This window comes from Protobothrops mucrosquamatus, unplaced genomic scaffold (genome assembly GCF_001527695.2).
Source record: "Protobothrops mucrosquamatus isolate PMUCROS unplaced genomic scaffold, P.Mucros_1.0 scaffold187, whole genome shotgun sequence".
Lineage (NCBI taxonomy): Eukaryota > Metazoa > Chordata > Lepidosauria > Squamata > Viperidae > Protobothrops > Protobothrops mucrosquamatus.
The window spans coordinates 236,171-258,394 of NW_015386545.1; the positions used below are offsets into that span (position 1 = coordinate 236,171).

The 22,224-nt window shown below is 35.4% G+C and overlaps 1 protein-coding gene across 3 annotated transcripts in view; it reads right to left on the bottom strand.

Moving 5' to 3' along the window:
* The window catches only part of KCNT2 (potassium sodium-activated channel subfamily T member 2), a 185,323-nt gene that overhangs the window by 52,314 nt on the left and 110,785 nt on the right, over nucleotides 1-22,224 (bottom strand). For all 3 annotated transcript variants that reach the window (XM_015813744.1, XM_015813743.1, XM_015813742.1), the window contains exons 12-14: nucleotides 19,829-19,892; nucleotides 13,449-13,557; nucleotides 1,717-1,825 (exon numbers count right to left, since the gene is read on the bottom strand). In XM_015813744.1, the coding sequence (XP_015669230.1) occupies nucleotides 1,717-1,825; nucleotides 13,449-13,557; nucleotides 19,829-19,892 (282 nt within the window). The remainder of the gene's footprint in view (nucleotides 1-1,716; nucleotides 1,826-13,448; nucleotides 13,558-19,828; nucleotides 19,893-22,224) is intronic.

The following is a 22,224-nucleotide window of genomic DNA, read 5'->3' on the forward strand; positions in this document are numbered from 1 at the left end:
GAATAATGATTAAATGACTATCAAAACAATATTTGTATGTTAACATAAAGTCTTACATTAATAAATATGACTTGCTGAGTGACTTACTGAAAATTGCTAGATTTTCACCAATTCAGAATTCGGCATATACTTGGGTGAGCACAATAATGCTAATGAGGTTATTGTACCATTTTTCTCTCTGCCACTTTCAGCTAGCAGGCAAGGCTGTTTTCCAGTTTGTTAATAAAATGCACACTCTTAGTATCTTGAAATTTGCCTGGTTCAGTATTGGCAGCATGGCCACCTTGGGGTATACACAACTGCCACACAGAAGGCTAAACACGTCATTTTTTTATTATTTCTAGCTTGTTTCATAGCTTTTCTTTCCAACTTTTGTATGTTCTTCATTAAGTACACTATATAACTTTACAATGAAATTCACACCTTGCTTGACAGACTCTTTTGTTTTAGAAGCTGGAGAGCTAGTAGAAACATATCAGCCATATCTTTTGTATTCTTATCATGGAAAGCTACAGCTGTTCCCTGCTATCTAGCTTTTTAAGGTTTCATCAGGGATGGAGGAGGGAGGGAAGGATTTAAAGGTTAAGAAACAAAAGTATAAATAATAGGATTTTACAAAGACATACAAATTAGAGGTTTAGGGGCATTTCAGGAACAGCAGTCAACTTTTTTCTTCAGATTATAATATAAACAACCTACATTGCCTGCTTTGATTGAAAAAAATAATTTTGAGAAAATGGGTGTGATATTAGAGATTGGTAAAAAATTAAAATAATAGCATTTTGTAAGTACAGTTAAAAGATTTAGTGAGGGGGAATTTATATAATATGACAAATCTCTTTTCAGAAGTATTCACCTTCCTGGAGTAAATCTCTCTTCTTGGCCTTAACTATAGTTAGGGTACATGTGATACTACATGTTGATTTTAGTATCTTCAAGAAGAGATTAACTCTATTATTTATATGCCAACCTTCTGAATATTTTTTTTAAAAAATTAATACAAAGTAGCTTTTATTATGTTTATCTTTTACTGAAGCCAATAGACAATTTTAATACTATCTATTTTACTGGGAGCATATATAGATGCATTTCCCTAAAGCTAAATTAAATGCTATTTAAGTGAATGCAGTGCAGCTTTTTCTCCATTGCTAATCAGTTTAGGGATCTTTTATTCCATAACAACCACGTGAAATGGAGTGAAGATTTCAAAAACTGCATTGGGTGCCAATAGAGGAAAGCTACGCTATCTATCTCTCAGAAGAAAGAGTACAAGGCAACGTCTTGAATCTTAGAGAATGGGAAAGATCACACAGGAGAAAGTAATCTCTAAACTCTGAAAATAATTAACCTAGTCTTTCCCAATCTGTTGACCTCCCAAAAGTGCTATACTTTATTTCCAGTAACTACCAGTAATTGCCCATGTTCATTATGTTTACAAAAACAGAAAGCACAAATCACTGAGAGTCGGTGGACAGTGGATCAAGTGGACAAGAGCCATTTTTAAGCCATGGATAGGATCAATATACAGTCTCTCCTGTTCAAGCAATAAAAACCTGAATTGCTTTGCTAGGAAGACAATTCAACAATACATTAAAAAGGGAAATGGCTATTAATTAAAAGAAAAAAAGATTTTTTCCTTTAGGAACAAGGAAAACTGGTAACTAACAGTTACTTTCACACGTTTACTCTATCCAGTGAGATAAATGTTATACTTACTGCCCTCTTGAAGTATGAACTAATAAGGTGATAAGCGTTGATGTAGCTGGGCAAATACAGTTTAAAGCCAACATTGCATATTTGAATTCCTCTTCACATACAACATGATCTGAGGAGGAGGAGAAGAAAGGGGAGGGAAAAAAGGAAAAAAACCAACAACTTTTATTTAAGCCATGAATTGCCAGCTTGCATCCCAGAGACTAAAACTGGCCTGCTAGTTCGTTTGTTCTTTCACAAATTCTAAGGAAAAAGAACAGAAAAGTGTGGAAAACAAAGGTACCACAATGTGATATTATACCTCCCTTATTTTGTGTACAGGATGACAATTAGAGTAAAATGGCTTCCTAGCAATATCAGATTACTTACTTTCCCTGGTAATACATTCTAGAATGTATTCCCTGGAAAAGTGAGTAATCTGATTTGGTTTAAAAGCTAAGCAAAAGTTTTTTTTAAAAAAAAAATAATCCTGGAAGTTTAATCACTTCCACAGAATTTTATTGCTGTTTTCATGTCCTCTGCTTTTTTTGAGAGTGTGTGTGTGTGTGTGTGTGTGTGTGTGTGTGTGTGTGTTACCATTTCATTTTGTTTGTTTTAATTTACTAACTACCCTGCACAGGATGCTGGGATACAAAATTTAACAAAACAACCAAGCTAATACATGAATTTCTTTGCATTTTACACACACTAGAAACATTTCTACAATATAAATCAACACAAAAAGATAGCTTGTTAAGCTTAGATGAAGATGTGAATGTGTAAAACCTCAACATGCTCTTCTATGTGAAGTTTTCAGATTGTCCTTGAAAATGCAGCATATGAGGAAACCTGGGTAGCGCAGTGATTAGGAAAAAAAAGTATGCACAAATACAAGTTACTAATAAAGAGACACGCAGAACTGCAGTGTTGTTGTTTTTTTATCATAGTGAGCATACTGACATATTGCTCATCCAGGTATCTTATGAGTTCTCCATCCAGTTTGGCCATAAATCAGATATTGCTCAGAGACATCTAATGGAGAGAAACACCTAGGGGAGTTTCATGGTGAACCCATTCAATGCAAGTATCTCAAGTGATACCCTGAGTCTCCTCTGTTTGGTTTGCAACTCTTCATGACATTAACCAGGGACCTATCCCAACATGGCGTGTGAGCCAGTGAATGTGAAATAAACCAGGCATGTATAGGGGGAAGATAAATGTCCTTTTAAACTCTAAATGGGATGAAAGAAAAATTGAGAAAGAGGAATCTCCCTCTCTCTTTCTAACTATCTGCCTAATTCAGCTGCCTTAAAACTAAGAACAAATCCCCAAATAATGCAAATACGAATTGAAACAGGATAGAGAAAGAGATGTGGGTTGTCAGGTAGGCAGGCAGGTGAGCAGGCAAGCAGGTACATACATACCAATTCTTTCAATAGAAGAAGCAGTGACAGTAATAAATTCCACCTAGCCACCGGTTATTTGCCACAGTTCTAAACTTTTTTTTACCAATTGTAGTCAGAACCAGAATAATACTTTTCCCAATACTGTTTTATTGGCCAAGGCAATATTTAGAAATAAAAAGAAATAAAAACTTAAGCATAAAAACAACAAAAACAGAGGCAACATGTCATTGCTTATAAGTTTCTGAAGCTCCCTCAAAACATGGCTATTTCATCAAGCCTTGGATCCCAGGGGACAGGTGAACTGGTGCGATGGCTCCATTACTACTAACATCCCTCCATTCCTCTTGAAATGTTTTTATAGTTTTTTTAAAAAATGTTTTTAATGTTTGTGAGTGTTAGATGTTTTAAATGTTTGTTGTTTTAGTTTTGTTGTGTGCTACCCAGAGTCACTTGGGGGGGGGGAGAGAGAGAGGGAGAGAGAGATTCCTTAGAACAGCTCAGCACATTCCAAACAATGCTTAAAATGACCACAATATATCCTGAGTATAGGATAGGAAAAGGAATTGACCATTTTTTGTTTCATTCTCAAATAAGCTTCTGCAGACATTTTTAAAACTTCTGTTTCAAGAGTGGTAAGTTTGGAAACAGCTCCCACTGAAACTCTTCTATGCATTTTCATTTCTTGATCAATTTTTGACAAAAAGTTGCATGATTCTTATTGTAGCATTTGAGTGAGTGCATCAGTATGATAATAAAATGCAGGATTTTATTAGAATTGACAAGGGTGGAAGAGTCTACTGCAGATATCCAATTGCTTTTAATGGAAATTTCATGCGTTTTGAAAAAAAGAGTTTTATGTTGGCAAAATGTAACGAGGAAAATAATATGAACAACAGAGATAAATCATTTATTTAGTCCATTTCATGAACCACAAAGATTTATTTATTCTAGACTAGTTAATCTCCATTTATTTTCACTCTGTACTTCTCTGTAGACCTCTGACTGAATTAAGCATTTAGATACTTGGATATATATTTTAAAAGATAAACCTGAGAGAACTATATGCTTCTGCTAATGTGGAAGATAGGTCTAACTGTCCCATCTAAAAACACTACTATAGTGTGAATGTGAAATAGTTTATAAGATTAATACTCATTTAGGTTTATGGGAACGCCTTTGTTTATAGTAAATTGCCTGTGGATCCTATCTTTTGATGGCTTCTAGAAATATTATGAACTAGGTAGCCAGCAATCCAGAATGCCAAGCAAAGGGGGGAACAGCTAGAATATAAGCCAAATTTAGAGTAGAGAGCTTCCAGAATCCAGCAAGACCTATTGAATAGGTCTATATTTTAGCTAGCAAGGCATTATAGTTTTATATCCTGGCATCATAGGTGATGTCTTTCTGCTTTAGGTTTTAGTGAAAACCTAGAAAAAAATTAGTTCTAGGGCAATTGATAAAATGGTGGAGTTATACGTGCATTTTCTTATCTGAGAAGACTGAGAAGCCAAAACCAATGAGGGATGAAAATTTACTTCTTTTAAAATATGCCACAGGGAAAGGCTCTGAATTTGATCACTGCAGAAAAAAGTGTTTGGGACACTTAACAAACATGCTGAATAGATACTATGTGTGGTGGAATGTAATCTGGATTCCCAAAAGGCTGGGACTCCATTCCAAAGAGAAAGAGACACCACAGTTTTGATAGTTTAGTTTGGAGAAAGAAGGTCAAAATAGCCCTTCCCAAGATGTTTTCAGAGTATATTTTTAATGATGCAAGTAGTTTGCTTTAGTTTGGTAAGATTTCTGTCTATAAGTGAGAAACAATAAAGAAAAGTGCTGAGAAGTAATTCTGTGTGTCTTTCTTGGTTTTTTGAGCCTGACAAAACATTGAATTATTGACCTCTTTACCACTTGAGACAGATTTACTTGCATGAAAATCTTAACAACTGTATAAACTGTATTATTTCACAAAAATAAGAGGGCAAAAATCTCGATACTGTAACTGTTTACACAAATTTTTGAAGTTTCACAAATATTATTCTTATAACAAAGGAAAGTATTGCCTGAATTAAATATCTGCATGGTTGATTAATAAGTAAATACTTCAGATAATTTTATATTTGAAGTATGTGATGACAGTTGACCAAAAGTGGTCAGATGAAATGAAATTCATCATTAAGAAGACTGAGTAATAATTTTTGCTATTTAAATTAAGAGGGGATGGCATTTCTGAAAATCATAATCTTAAAGGGCATATTTGCATAAAGTTGCTGAATCAAGCTGAACATTAGAATAGAATAGAATAGAATAGAATAGAATAGAATAGAATAGAATAGAATAGAATAGAATAGAATAGGAGCTGGAAGGGACCTTGGTGATATTCTAGTCCAGCTCCCTGCTCAAGCAGGAGAGCCTTTACCATCTCAGACAAATGACTGTCTAGCCTCTTTTTAAAAATCTCCAGTGATGGAGTGCTCACAATTTCTGAGGGCAAGCTATTCCATTGGTTAATTGTCCTCACTGTCAGGAAGTTTCTCCTTAATTCTAGGTTGCTTCTCTCTTTGATCAGTTTCCAACCATTGTTTCTTGTCCTGCCCTCTGGTGCTTTGGTGAATAACATGACACCCTCTTCTTTGTGGCAGCCCCTCAAATACTGGAATACTGCTATTATGTCTCCCCTATTTCTTCTCTTCTTTAAACTAGCCAAACCCAGGTCCAGCAGCCACTCTTCTTATGTTTTAGTCTCCAGGCCTGTGATCATTTTAGTTGCTCTTCTCTGAACATTTTTTGAAGGCCTCAACATCTTTTTTGTAGTATGGTGACCAAAATTGGTTGCAGTATTCCAGGTGTGGTCTTACTAGGGTTTTGTAAAGCGGTGCTAATACTTTGAGTGATCTTGATTCTATGCCTCTATTTATACAACCCAGGATTGTATTAGCTTTTTTGGCTATTACTGCACACTACTGGCTCATAGTCAAGTGATTGTCCACTAGGACTCCAAGGTCCCTCTCACAGTTGCTGTTTTTGAGCCTGGTCTTGCCTAATCTGTACTTAAACCTTTGATTTTTCCTGCCTAAATGTAAAACTTTGCTTTTCTCCACATTAAAACTCATTTTTTGGACAGGGCCCATTGTTCAAGTTTGTCAAGATCTTTTTGGATCCTGAGCTTGTCTTCTGGGGTGTTGGTTATTCCTGTCAGTTTAGTGTCATCTGCAAATTTGATAAGTTCCCCTTCTATTCCCTCATCTAAGTCATTAATGAATATATTGAAGAGTACTGGACCTAAGATGGAGCCTTGTGGTACCCCACTGCTTACTTCTCTCCAAGTAGTACCTTTGAGGACTACTTGCTGAGTATGGTTTGTCAGCCAGCTACAGATTCATCTGATGGTGTTGTTGTCTATCACACCTTTTTCTAGCCTTACTAAGCAGCAGGTTGTGGTCTACTTTGTCAAATTCCTTACTGAAGTCTAGGTATACTATGTACACAGCATTTTGCTGGTCTACTAATTTAGTCACTTTATCAAAAAATGAAATAAGATTAGTTTTGCATGATCTGTTTTTAACAAACCCATGCTGGCTACTGGTTATAACTTTGTTTGCTTCTAGTTGTTCACAGATCTGTTTTTTGATCATCTTTTCTGGGATCTTTCCAGGTATTGATGTTAAACTGATTGGTCTGTAGTTTCTTGGGTCCATTTTTTTCCTTTCTTGAAGATGGGAATCACATCAGCCCTTTTCCAATCCTCAGGTACTTCCCCTGTGCTCCAGATGTGGTGCAATGGTTCTGAGATAACATCTGCCAGCTCCTTCAGAACTTTGGGATGTAATCTGTCAGGCCTCGGTGATTTATATTCGTCAAGATTGGATAGGTGTTTTCTTACCATTTTCTTGCTTATTTTAATTTTTGTTTCTAATTTGTCTTTTGCAGTAGTTTTTTTGGTATGTTGGGCTATGGTTTCTTTTTATGTGAAGACTGATATAAAGTATGAGTTAAGCAACTCTGCTTTCTCCCTATTGCTTGTTATTTCCTTGCCATCTTCTCTCATTTCTAGAAAGATCAACAGAAACTGTACCAAAATGAGAACATAATGGATGAGGGAAAGCAGGGGCAAGTGGGCAAACAGATTTAGCTTTTCCTTGAGCTGGAAGTAATGAATCATTAATCTTAAAACAATAAAACAGGTATTTTGGACAATTGTGTCAGGCAATATTTATTTGACTCTAGCATATTTCACACATAAATTTTACTTTTTAAATTACGGGGGAAAAGGTCAATGTTTTTTGTTTTATGTTAAGTTTTTGTTTAAAATTTGTACACAGGAAATAAAAAGATACAAGTATTGAAGTCCACAAGTCATAAAAGAGCCAAGGTTCCCTACCCCTGTCTTAGTGGTTTATAGTCACCTATCAAATTGCTTTCACTTGCTTGCTATGCCACAGAATTCCTGGCTAAGAGAAGCTGGGCTGATCACCTACCTTCAAAGTTAAATCCCTATTACAAAAGTCTCTTAAGCACAGCTCATTTTAGGTCTATATTCTTTGCAGTCTATGGACTCTCAACATAGGATATTGCTCTAGTTAGAGAGAAAAAATAAAGGAGAATATATGTATCTTTTACTTGATCAAGATTAACATCATATCAACAATCAAATAAACAATACCCGAACCAAGGAATTGCCAAACAAGCTAACAGTAAACAGCTCAACCAAAGAAACACTAAGACCACCCCCACCAATACTTCCAGGCAAGCCACTAGAGCAGTGATGGCGAACCTTTTAGAGACCAAGTGCCCAAACTGCAACCCAAAACCCACTTATGCATCGCCGGGTGCCGGGTGGGTGTGGCAATTGGGTGGGTGTGGCCCATTGGGTGGGCGTGGCTGCAGTGGTAACGGCAGACTGGGTGGGACTAAAAAATTCAATCAATCAATTCCAACTTTGCAAGATTTTTTTTTCCCCCGCAAGAAGTTGAAATTGACTGATTGATTGAACCTTTTTTTTTGTACACGGCGGCAGACCTAAAGCAAAAAGGTTTTATAAAACCCAGCTGAAGGCCTAGGACTGGGGCGACGGCGCGCGTGCCCACAGAAAGGGCTCTGAGTGCCGCCTCTGGCACCCGTGCCATAGGTTCGCTACCACTGCACTAGAGTATAAACTGAGAGCAAACTCCACTCTTTACTAGCACTGATGATGTTACTTAGTTTGGGTAATGAAACACTTGCAGGAAAACAACCAAGCTCAGATAGCACCAGGGATGTAATGATAACTGTGCAAGCTATCCTCCCCATTAGTTGTCAATTCTAACTCCCCACTTTCAGGTGTTCCCAAAGTTAGGTAAAGGATTAGATGACCAACTCTCCAGGCATTGCATCCCTTGGGCCTTCTCTAGAATCCCTCACATGGTAGGTGTTGAAACAGAATAGTAAAAACAGCAGCAATTAGTAATATTGCCTGGTCTTCCATCTCAGTTAGTTGGTCTTCTAGTGGTCTTGTTGACTAGAAAAATCTAAAAATATATGCCACTACATGTTTTGTGTGTTTTCCCATGCAATATGATAATGTAAGTTATTATAACTTTCTTGAGGTTTAAAGGCATCCAAGAAACAAGCACCAGAAACCCAATGTCCAATCGTTTTATTGATGTATATTCTTTCATTTATATTCCATTTTGAAATCTTTTAATTAAACACTGTGGGTGGTTTGATAGGTTTTGAGCACAGGTTATTTTGAAGGTGGAGCCCCATGTTCTTGGAAAAAAGCCAAACTTCCCCCTTTATTTGCTCATAAAAGTGGCTTGCAAGACTACAATCTGATTCATGCAGAGCCATTTCAGCCAAACAAAGTATTTTTCTTAGAGATAAATACTGTAGAAAAAAATGCTGAGCGTTTTAGCTATATATGGCACACACAAAGCTACCTTTTGTTTATCTTGAATAAATAATAGAACATTAATGTTTATTATTCAATATGCAAGTCATCACAGATTGGATCAGGTGCAGAAAATAAAAATTAAATGTCAACCCTACAAGGACAACAACAACAACAAAACACTTAGGGATTTCTAATGGAAAAAAGAAAATTACATGGAATATGATAGATCAATAGTTTTCAAACTGTGTTTGGAGAAATTGAAATTTTTTTGTAAGTATATTGATGATTCATCAATTATTTTTTCTAAACATTCTAGTAATATTAATCATAAAATCAGTATGATAAGTATGTTAGTTATCAGTACAGTTCCTTGGAAGGCTTACACAAAATCATAAACTCTGGGTGGACTGTATCATGGTATTATAGAGTTAGATGATTTTGTAGTAAATTAATAAAATATGTTTCTACACGAGTGGGAAGTCATTTGTTTGTAGCCTAGCTTTAAGTGCAAAACATGCATTTTCTTGCTTTGCTCCAAAGATTTAATTGTGTGACCACCTATCTGCATTCTAATTGGCATGGTCTAGATGCAAATTTACCACTGCATTTCTTCTTGGTTTTATTTCAGGCATGAAATAGTGATGCACCCTCCTATTCAGTGAAGACTGAACAGAGACAATGTGTGATTCACATTGTTCAGGCGGTTTCAAATTCGTTCTCCAAGAGCAGAGGGTCCTATCTGATCTTAAAGAAGTTGTTGTGTATCCAGTGAGATTATCCAACATCACAGGGTCAGTTATCATCCATACACTGATGATAATCAGTTATATAGTTCAACCTCTGGTCAACCCAATGTTCTTGTTAAGATTCTTTTTCAGTATAATGAGCACATTGCGCCTCTACTATGCTGACTACATTGTCAATAGTTTTCTGGATGCAATTCAAGGGGCTGGTTGTCACATATAAAATATTTCATGGCACAGGGCTGAATGATTTTCACGTTTTCCCATCTCCAATTATTTCTGCTTGTCCCACAAGTTCAGACAAAGTTGGCATGGTTTTAGGCCCCTTGATTAAATAATGCATTTTGATGGGAATCAAGAACCGTGTCTTTTGCTTTACCTGCTTTGTGCAACACCAAGGATCAGGTGTTTATGACCATTATGGTTTGTGTACTGCACTAATAACTTGGCTTCCCTCCCCCCACCCTAAGTATTGGGGTAAAAAATTAAGTGAGCCTGCTTGAAGACTTCTTGATGTGGATGTGTGTGTTGCTCTAAACGCAATGGGACTTAAAATTGAATGAATGAAAAAAAAATCAAATAAGTCAAGTATTTACATGATTCCATCTAAAGTTAGATTGGCTTCAATCCTGCTGCCTTTTTAGAAGGCCATTCAAATCTGCTTTGCCATCAGGATCCATGGAATCGTGAAGCCCATTTAATTGGTTGCATTGTTCATTACATTCCGCATTTACTCTCCTATAGTTTTGGTTATTATTATTATTACTGTTATGGTTTTACTTATTTTAATTGGTTTTCATTTTTTTAAATTATTTTGAATGTTTGGGGTTTTTCGTTTCATGCACTGCAGTGCGAGATTGGTGGCTATATAAATTGCGAGATTGGTGGCTATATAAATTCAATCAAACAACCTCAATCATCACTTTCATAACTATTTCTGAACTCTTAGAGACATATATAACGCTAGTGAGGGATGCAAATCCAATGCCAAAAAAAAATTATGTAGTAAACGCAAGTGTCATCTAAGGGTCCAATTTCCTTCTAATCTGTCTAATCTGCATTTTCCAAAAAATTGTGAAAATGGTTACCTGCAACTTTTTGTCTAAAAACCTAAAATGGCAAAGCCCATAGCTGAGCTGACATTTGGCAGGTTGATTTTTTTTGTGATGAATCCAAGCTGCCTGCATCACAGGAAGGGGAAGATGCTTTTCTGGAGATTCCACTGGATTTTCCAAGTTAGAAATGATTAAAGGCCACCGTCTGCTTGGCCTAACTTTGCACTGGTATCTCCCTCCTCTGGCTGGAGTTTGGATGTGTGGAAAACGAAAATATTGGCTATTGTTCTTCTATGCAAGGTTTAGGCCCAGGAACTAAATCAGGCCTCATGGAAAAAGTATTGAACCAAAGTTTGTGCTATGCTCAGTTTTACAATCCGAAGGAACTATTTGTAATCTAAACTACAACTGTATTTTACTTAATATGATTCTGCTAAGCTTGCTTGTTTTAAATATATTTAGAACATAAGGACTGGAACTGTAAGAAATAGGGAACTGAAAGTAGCTGATGGATGCGGTTCCAATGTACACAAGTATGTGGAAAGTTAAGTTCAGCAAAGGGTCAGCAGAAAGTGTAAGATTGCTGACCATCTGTCTGTCGTTTTAGGACGGGAAAGGGTATAAGAGATTGGGATGGGACTGATTGATTTGCCACTGGCCTATAGCTGTCCTTATTGGAACTGCTATGTCAGTGGTGGCAAACCTATGTCACACATGCCCGAGGCGGCACTCAGAGCCCTCTCTATGGGCACACACGTTGTCACACCAGCCCCGCCTCCCCTCTGCGGCCCCCTCACCAGCAGCCCCCACAGGGGAGTCGCCCGCAGACATGGCCCGCATGGAGCAGCACAGCCAAGGACATGGCAGCCGGGCAGTGGGGACAAGACTCCGCCCTCGCACCCCATTGCACACAGATGATGCTGCGGGGTGCGGTGGAGGGTGTGGTCGCCATGGCGCTGCAGGGCCCCCTGGGCGATCTGCTGCAGAAGGCCATGGAGGCAGTGGGTGGCCCTGTGGGCAGGCGGGGCAGGTGCAAAGTGGGGGGGTTCGGGGGCAGGTGGGGCGGTTTTTGGGCACGGTCTCTAAAAGGTTCGCCATGACTGTGCTATGTCATTGGACCTCATTGCAATGGGTTTTTAATATAAGTGATGTTTATGTGTGTGTTCCAAATTACTGCTGAAATAAACCTCAGAATCTTAAAGTAAGAATTATTGTTTTGTGTTGCTGTCTCTTGTCTTTTTCATTGGGTTTTTCCATGATAGATGCAATACCCTCTGGTTCATTCATCTGCTGATGGTCTTCTTTATTTCGGATAGGTGTCTTTTTGTAGTATCTTCAAATGAACTAGCACAAAAGGATTTCAACCAATAGAAATTACTGATTCTGATAACCAGTTTCAGGCCATTTGTGGGGCCTTAAGGGAAAAAAGCAAAAGTAAAAAAACCAAGGTGGTGGGTTTAAGGGTAACTTTGAATTAAAACAAAACAAAATGCACTATGAGATTCGATGATTTTATTTGTTTGTTTTACTGAGTTTGAGTAGAGTGATCTAAGGATGCTGGGGAATAAATTAAGTGAAGGTTCCTTGGTGCTCTCTGAGATTGCTTGTTTTCATGCAGATGTTTCATTACCCAAACTTGGTAACATCATCAGTGCTAGTAAGGAGTGCTGTTGACCATCAGTTTATATTCTGATGGCTTGCCTATCAGTGTTGGTGGGGGTGGTCTTAGAGATTCTTTGATTGGGGTGTTTACTGTTGGCTCTTTGGCAGTTTCTTGACTGGGGTATCAAGATTGTTGGTCTGAAGTTAACCTTGGAATTAATTTATGCTGATCTGGATGCTGATTGCTGGTGGAGATGGTGCTTAGGTATTCCCCCCCCCTTTGGGGCTGGTTGATTGTCTCTTTTGCATAGTCTATAGATGTTGTTAATGTCTATGTGTCGATTGATAGATAATTTGTCAGGGTACCAGGCTTCTAGAAATTCCCTGGTCTTTTTGGATTTCCCTGGTCTAGGATTGTCACATTTTCCCAATTGAAACCATGGTTAATCTGTCTATATGTTGTGAAATTAAAGAATTTTCATCATGTCTTCTGACTGCTAGTTGATGTTTATGGATGTGTTCTGCCTGTCTTCTGCCTGCAGTTCTTAACTGTATGTTGTAGATGACTCCTGTTTCTTCTTGTGGGGTTCCTGGGTCTTTTGGTTTACTCAGGATGTTTTGAAGGGCTTTAGTTGGCTTGTGTGCTACGCTGATTCCATGTCGTTGTAGTAGTCTGTTGGTGGTTTTTGAGATATTCTTCATGTATGGCAGTATAGTTCTATTAGGGTTTGTGTTGGTTGTGCTGTATTGGGTTGAGTGGTCAGGGACTTTTTGATAAAGTTGGTTGGGTATCCATTTTGTTGAAATGTGTTGTATAGATGCTCCATTTCTTTTTTCTGCTGTTCTGGGTTGCTGCAGTGTGTTTGGGCTCATTTAAATAAAGTCCTGATGCAGCTTCTCTTGTGGGAAGTTGGGTTTAAATTAAGTCTTAATAATTTACGTCTTGTGGGCCACATTTGGCCTGAATGTTGCCCACACCATTCTTATTGCAGAAAACATTAAATGGCATTGATCAGAAGAGAAAGAATTATCCAACTCTACATCTCAACAAGAGTCAATAAGGTATCAGACTTACCTGCAAATTTAATATGAAACTTATTTTCAGGCTTCAGTATCTGAACATACAATGGACAATTTGGAGCAAAATCTTTAACTGCCCATGCTCTTAAAATGGTTTGATGGTCCTAGAATAAAATACAAAACAGCATGTTAGAAAGTTTAAGACAAGAGGCAAAATTGACCATATTAATATAATTGCTCATGTGTAGATGACAAAGTGCTCTTAAAAAAAAACTTTATCTGACACATGCTTTTGCCAGCATCAAGAGTCTTTTAGCTTCTAGTTTCTGTATTTTAAATTATTTTTCAAACATAAGAATATTCCATAGATTTGTGCCAATTATAGCAGAATTCATAAGTAAATACTGCTGTTAAAAATAACGCAAAATGATTCAGACCAGATTTCCCCTTAAATGCCTTTAGTATGACTTACACTCTGAGCTTCTGGAACTCAGGTAGCTTATGAATGTTTTCAAAGCAATTTGGGAATGAGATATCTTACCCTTGCAAATTTCCTTTTTTATCTTTATTTAACTTATGTAGTGCATTTTTGAATATTATCATCTCTACATGGGAATTATTAGATAGTACAAGATTTGAACTGGGAGCCACTGGCTTGTAGATCCCATTACATAAGACTACACTGTCTCAAAATAGTAACTGTTTTATTATGACATCTTTGAAGAGAAATTGGACTGCATTAAAAGTTACGTAGATTTCATAAAAGGAGAAATCTCAATAGCAAAGATAAAACCATATACACAGCAAACATCTGGCTGATAATCTTCTGCAATTCATACATACTGCCATATAATAAACAGTTAGAATTGTTACATCCAATGAAAGTCAGAAATCAAATGCTTGCTCCCAAATTCTATTATCCTATCCTATCCTATCCTATCCATATAAAAAACTCAGAATATATTTTCATGTGCAAGAAAACATCCCTTTGTGGAATGTTTTCTAATACATGATTATAAGCAGAGAAAATACACCTATAGAGGAGAGGAGAGGAGAGGAGAGGAGAGGAGAGGAGAGGGAGAGGGAGAGGGAGAGGGAGAGGGAGGGAGGGAGAGAGAAAGAGAGAGAAACATGCACACGAAGAAGAGAGATTTACATGTGCGTGCATAATGAAAGCACATTGCTAAGTATTTGGAATCAAAACAGTTTTAACAGAAAATTTTCACACGTGCATATACACACAAATGGAAATTATTGGAAGAATTATCAACAGAATAATAGATCAATTAATTCATTTTATTTTATTTTTTTAAGATCTTCACTTTCATTTCAGTACTTTACAACCAGTTGCTCTTAGCAAACATAAAGAGCTTGACTGAAAACTTCTATTAGGAAATTGCAAAATTTCAGCACATTAAAATGTTCCTTTTAAAAAATGCTTCTAAATTCTAAGACATTGTTCTTTTGAGCTCCGTATCAGGTTTTTTTTTATATTTTTCAATTGTCTTCTGAAAAATACAAGACAGAATAATTTACAGGACCTAATGATGCTAGGAAATGGAATGGATTGTCTAGTCATAAAGTTGCTTGGCTAAGAAAAGAGAAAGAGAATAGTATAATTCATTTATATTGTGTGATGTCAGCAGATAAGAAAGGCTTATATGGTCTGATAAAGAAAGAAAAAATTCATTTGAAAAGTTAAGGACAATTAATACTTTCAAATTAAAGGCAACAGAAGTAGGATGAAGTATTTTGGCTTAGAATTAAAAGCAGCCTAGATAGCTAAATTCTAGGTTTTTGAACTCTTCAAGCAAGAATGAAGAGTTTTATTGATTAGTACATTTTTATTCTCAGCTGTTAATACTAAAGAATAATAAACAATCAGAGGGGGATGTTTTCAAAACAATTTTAGTGGGTGCGGTTTATATTGCAATTTTCTTGCTCAGCTTGAATAAATGATGCTTGAAATTGAACACTGAGAAGTCTCTGTGACAGCTGACCTTTAACTTCTCCAGAGCATTTCTTATTGTCCTTCTCAGGTAATATTGAGAGGAACTGTGCTGCAATGAGGTATGAGGTATTTACTACCAATGTAGTATTAAGCTGGGTCTGAATTACTTCTCATGCATTTCTATTGTTCCTAGCTTAAGTCCCTTAAGTACTAATCTTACTTCCCTACTTCATACCTTTTGCTTGACAGTCTGAAGATTATGATAAATACGTCAAGCTAAAGTACAGTTGCTTAAAAATCAAAGTGTGTTCTCTGTTTAATCACAGCTTACATGGACAGACCCCTGTGAAAGTAGATATTAACATCCATTTTATTCTAATTGATTGAAGAGGGAATTCTTTCCAAGCAACTTGTATGGAGAAATTTGTGGTTCACCCCTGACAATACAGAGCTGAGCTAATTTCTGAATGTTCAAGAAAAAAAAAGTATTACACTTATAGTCACACAGATTTTTACTAGAGTAATATCCAGTGAGTATTTCTCCTGGGAAAAAAATCTTGCAGATAGTCTGCAATAGTCTACATCAGGGGTGTCAAACTGCCGGCCCAAGGGCCAGTTTCATCATACCGGAGCCGCGCCCACCCCATTGCCGGCAATGGCGAAAAAGCTCTGATACGTTGCGCAACGTCACATGACGTCGCGAGTATGACATGTCTGATCTACATGGACCAACAATAAGATTGGCTAGAAAACAGCTATCCCCACAACTACATCATCGTAATACATTAAAAATGCAAAGGAAAGGCATAAGCAACAAAATTCTCTATTCCTCTATTTGTTTTTAGTTTTTATAAATTTCTTTAAAAACCTCAGGCAATACAGGAAATGCACAATTTATTAAATTTAAAGTAATATCAAATGATATAAAACCACATATTTACTTTTATGAAACAATCTTGATTGGATAATATCTAATATTCCTGTTTAGCTAATTTTCAATTCTCTGTGTTTTTTATTAATTTGTTAATATCAGTCGTAGCAAGGAAATTATATTGTAAATAAAATCCTGGAAGTAAAATAACTACATAGCTGAAAAGATCTTTAAACATAAGGTCTAATCAATTCAAAGTCTTCCATATTTCCTCAAGAATTTTGCAGTGATTCCAATTAAGCAAGTATTTCTTTTTAATAGATAGATAGATAGATAGATAGATAGATAGATAGATAGATAGATAGATAGATAGATAGATAGATAGATAGATAGATAGAATGTGCTGAAGTATATAAATATGGTGGAATGGGTTAAATTCATTGAATGGATAAGTTATTTTCTGATTTATCAGGGCGCTTAGTGATATTAATAAAGAGTCTTCAGGAATAAGAAACAGAGTTTTCTAAAGAAATCAGTTAAGATTTATAATACTAAACTACTGCTGCTCAGCAAAATAGAAGACAATTCTGTGTGTTTTTGTTGTCTATATTCTGTATCTTTTATTTATGCTCTTGATGCATTTTGAATAATTCCATTTTGAAGAGAATTTTAAAAATGTTACAAAGAAGATGGCCTTATTTCAGTCAAGTTAATGAATTATTACTGATGTTGTTGCTTTGGGTAGGGGAGGTGTGCAATAATAAAATTAGTGTTTAAGATTTCACAAATCTCTTTTTCTAAAAGATTAATAGTTACCTGTTTTCAAATTATTTGATTTACTTTTTATTATGTGCTAATAATTCTCACTATACATAATTTGGAAATAGACTAGAAATACAAGCATTCTTTTTGAAATCATAGTCATATGTATCTGCAAAATCTCTACCTAGTTCTCTGTTTTTTCTGATCAGCAGAATGCATATTATATAAATACAGCATTATCCTGTTTATCATGTTATTCCATATAAATCAGCAACATCATTATTGCCATCATCACTGTTAATATTTTCATATAGCCTAAATTCTAACATCTATCCTCTTGATGAAGGAAAAACAAAGAATTTGTGGAGAACTAAATGAGTTATTTAAAACATGAATGTTCATGCTCCCCTTCAATAAAACTGTCAGGATAGATTATGACAAAGCAATAAAAGCAGAAGATGATAGATATAAAACCAAAAGCAATCAAATGGAAAAAGAGCCAAAAGCAGCAGTTAAACAACAGTGCAGTTGATAAAAGATTATATATACAGGGCTTTGGTAGATTAGGAAGCACATCACAATAATATGATAATAAATCTACTGTGAGCCTTATGCTTTGTCTCAGTTATCAATGCTATGACATCCATATAGTGTCATTTCACCACTAATATTTTTATTTCTTTCCAAATAGGGGAAACAAATACTTTTCAATCAGCTTGGAGTTTTATGCAACCACAACCTTTCCTTTTGGTTTATTTTTTCTGTGTGCAATCAAGTGAGACTCAGAAGAATCAAAAGAAAGCTAGGGGACAAAGACATAATTTATTGCCAGCAATTCAGTTGAAGGTCCGTTTTCTGGACTGAAGTGCAGAAGTGACATATTTTGTGACACTGTTGTGCACCACATAGAGTTGACTCAGGTGATATGGGTGACTATATAAATTTTATAAATAAATAAATAAATAAAATACCATAAAAAAGGGGAAGCGTTAGTATAAGCAGTGCCGCCACGACAAGGCCCTTCCCCATAGGCACTGGTTATAGGGGAGAAAAAAAGATGCAAAAATGATATTTGGCTCAAGTGATACAGCAAACTCTGGTTTTGTAATCTTACTTATGACAAATGTGGCATACGTTAATCTTCCTTCCTATGTAAAATTACCCAATTCCTACAGCAATTATCACTGGTACATAAATCATACATATGTTATAGAGGAAAGAATGGACAAGCACATAGGCCTGGAACTCCTACATGTCATTCAGTAATGTATGAAATTCAAGTCAAGTAGAATTGTGAAAACCATCTCAGTTCTTTTCTCAATCTGATTCTAATCAGAAAGTCCAGACCGTTTCCTAAACACTGCCCATGAAACAGCAAAATAGCGCTTAGATTATAACAAAGGAATGTGGTAGCTATGGTGCCCAACAAATTAAACATTGTTTGCAATTTCAATAAGATGGCCTCAATCTTACTGGAAAGAATGGCAAGATATTTTTAAATGTCTTGTGTTCTTTTACTGCATGTGTAATGTGGTTAAGGTTGTCAACACTACAAACCAGGATAAGCAAAATAAAGATCAGTCATTCATTCCTCCCACATTCTGAACATTAGACATGATTTGGAATATGCAAGGAATTACAAGAGTAAACATTTCTTACCAAGCAACCATGTTGCCAGAAACCTAGATAGATGAATCTGAAAACCTAAGCTAACCAGCAGAATGTGAAATGAGGTAAGCAAACAGAACATCACTGATACTAATGCAAATACTAATGAAATTGGCATTAAGGCTGTCACTTCCACAGTTTGATCTTGGAACACAGAAATCTTTTGACTAGAGTAACCTTTACAAGATCAGGTTGAAATGGAACATGGCTTTCAAAAACATACTGTAACTATAGCTTGAACAAACTATGGGCTAAAGAAATCTAGGATCCTCTGGAAATTTATCAAGGGCTTCTCACTTAGAATAATGATAGGACAAGCTTAAGAAAATCCCTAAGTATTGCTATTAATATTTATTCATACAACAGGAAATACTAGGCAGTGTTGTCATGCAGGTCAGAATATATGTTAAAATCTAATCCATATAAGGTGACTCTATCTTAAATTATGCCAGTTGAATCTTGTTGTGCATTTAAAACATTTATACTCCACTTGTTTTTTAAAATCTCCAGCTAGTTTATAATAAAATTCAAATGATTAAACAATTAAGTAAAACACACACTATATATATAATACATTAAAATACTCCATATATTTTAAAGTAAACTACATGATTTTTTTCTGCAATATGTGGCTCAATAAATAAAACAATATGTAAAACATTTCCTGAAGACTAAAAAAAATGAGGAAGAAAAAAATAACTGACTTAGAGTAAGGATAAGTAATGACTACTACTTGGATTTTCCTTGAATGATTTAGCTATTCTACTGTCTGATGGAATTGTTTCACAATGTGAGAGTATTAAAGTCGGAAGTCTAGTTTTAAAAATAGTCAGCTTATAAGGGAGCAATTACTATTCTAATCATTTTATTACAAAATTGACTATATGAAGTCATGATACTAAAATAGGTTCATTTATCATATATTAAGAGGACTTAATATACATTTTAATAATATATGTCTTCATATATAAAGAAGACTCAACACATATATAAACATATCTGTATTTTTATCCAGCTCAAAAAACTCCATATTACATTGATTAATTATGTTGTCTAATCAATGTTGACTCATAGTAACCACAGAGCTCTTTCATTTCTGACCAATTAACTTAACCATAAAAACATAAAAAAACATATATAAAACAAATTTGTAAAAGCATATATAGATATATTTGGAACCTACCGCTGCAGTTCTGTCCACTTCAAAACGGCTGCTTAAAATAAAACAGGCCTCCGCATTATCCATTCTAAAAATCAGAAAGTTTAGGAAAAAATTTAGGAAACGGTTTTAAAATGCCCAGGAAACTTCTAAAGATACTTTAAATAAGTAACTTGCTTTAAATGTAAACTTTAAGCCAAATTAAAATATTTTTTCACTGTTTAAAGAGAAAGTAAATCATATTAAATAAAGTATATACTTCTGTTAAAATGCATCTCATAAATATAACATTAAAAACAAGGAATAAAATATATACATTAATTATACAGCTGTTTTTTTCTCAGTCTAGATCAGAGTGCAATCCCTATATTAGACCAAATCAGGTGACATGCTGTGCATCATCCAAAAAATGGAAGCAATATTGTGCCCATTTTCTGCAACGGTATTTTTGCCAACCAGAAGAAAACATATCAATTTTAAACTCACCTATTCTGCATGTCACAATGTGGATTCCATTAACTAAGTTTGTAATGTGTGTATAACATTCCAGATTTTGAAAGATGAAGGCAAGATTTGTATACATATGCAATAGCACATAAGAAATATATTTAAAATATTCAGTCTTTAAAATTCACTTTTTAAAAAAATGATGGTATACAATGCTTGTTTTATTGAACAGAACTGATTTGTTGGTATTGTTGATTTGAAATAAATTCATTTCCTTCCTTCCTTCCTTCCTTCCTTCCTTCCTTCCTTCCTTCCTTCTTCATGGCAAGTTATATATCACACCTTAGGAGCCTGGACATGAACCAGATTTAAACTGATTTACAGATGCTTAATCCAAATTATTTATCATCCCTTGAACTTGGTACATGAGCTGTCTGGAAGCCATTCTGGTCATTTTGATGAAGAATTGTAGAAAATACATTTACCAGCCTCCTTGCTGTGTTCTGTACCAGCTATAGTTCTTTACTCAGAACTATATTTAGGTCCATTACAGAAATACAGATGCTTTTTATTTATTTAAACTACAATACAAAGAGGTAGTAGTTGTAATAGAAATAGTGAATTGGCAAGTAATGAATTGGTAAGTAATGGATTGAATAATGGACCAAGACAAAATGTTCTGGAAATTACTAGCTTAATCAAGAAATAAATGAAATAAAGGCAAAAAAGAAAAGGGGGAATGAACACAGGAAGTCTGACCCATTATCTTAAATGTTGCTATATACTGCACACAAAATGGGTAAGAGGCAAAATCAGATGAATCGTGGCATCAGGACAAGTATAACATAATAGGGATTATAGAAACATAGTAGGATGAGTTCCAGCAGTGGAATACATTCTTGATGGGTACAGCTACTTTCAAAGTAAAGGGCAACACAAGAGAAAAGCTGTCATAGATTTATATATTAATCTCTATGAACAGAAGTGCACTGACCTGATGTGGAAACCAGTTAAGATAAAAGGGTGATATAACAGAAGAACTTCTTATTCAGAATTTACTGCAGACCACCAAACAAATCAGAAGTAGAAAAAGATTTATTAAACAGATAACTGAATCCTCAAAAAACCAAGAAACAGCTATGATAGGATACTTCAACTATCCAGGCATTTATTGAGAGACTTATTCTGCTAGAAACAAGTCGGAATATTTGACTGTATTGGTGGTAAATAAACTTAAATAAATGTAGAACATCTGCTACCTTGGATTTGGTCCTTACTAATAGAGGAGCTGACTGAAGATATTAAATTTGAAAGAACTTTGGGTACAAGTAATCATGCTGTTAGATTTCATGTTTTAACAAAAGATCTAGTAAAAAAAACAAATCATGGCTAATAAAAACAATTTGAATAAAGTAAAATAAATAATAAGGAAAATGTCATGAGAGAAATCCTTAAAGCCAAAGATGCTGCGGCAACCAGCTGGGACTTCTTAAGTAAGATGAAATTAAGAATAGTATGTTGTCAGCCCTTAAGGTAGGCCAGGTAAAGAAACAGATGCAAAGGCTATATTTTATTGATATTGATCAATTTGAACAGAATCTTGAAAGTCTTAATTTTCCCCTCCCACCCTCTTATACTCCAATGAATTAGGGACATGTCAGTCTTAGCTTCTTTCTCACACCTTCTGTTTCCTGGTCTTAAAGTATGTTTTCATAATAGTCATTTCTGCCTCATTTCTTTAATATTTTAGGTTATTTTTCAGGACCAAGGATTTTAGCTAAAAGATCCTTTACAGTATCATATCCTTACTGAATTGTACCTTCCTTTACTATATTTAAACCCAGTGTATGCTACTCAAGATTTTACATCCTTTGAATGTAAAAACAGAAGCAAAGTAGAAGTTGTGGTTTTCTCTTTTCTTACGATCATCTGTTAAGAATTCTCCATTTGGAGAATAATAATCTTTGAGTAGT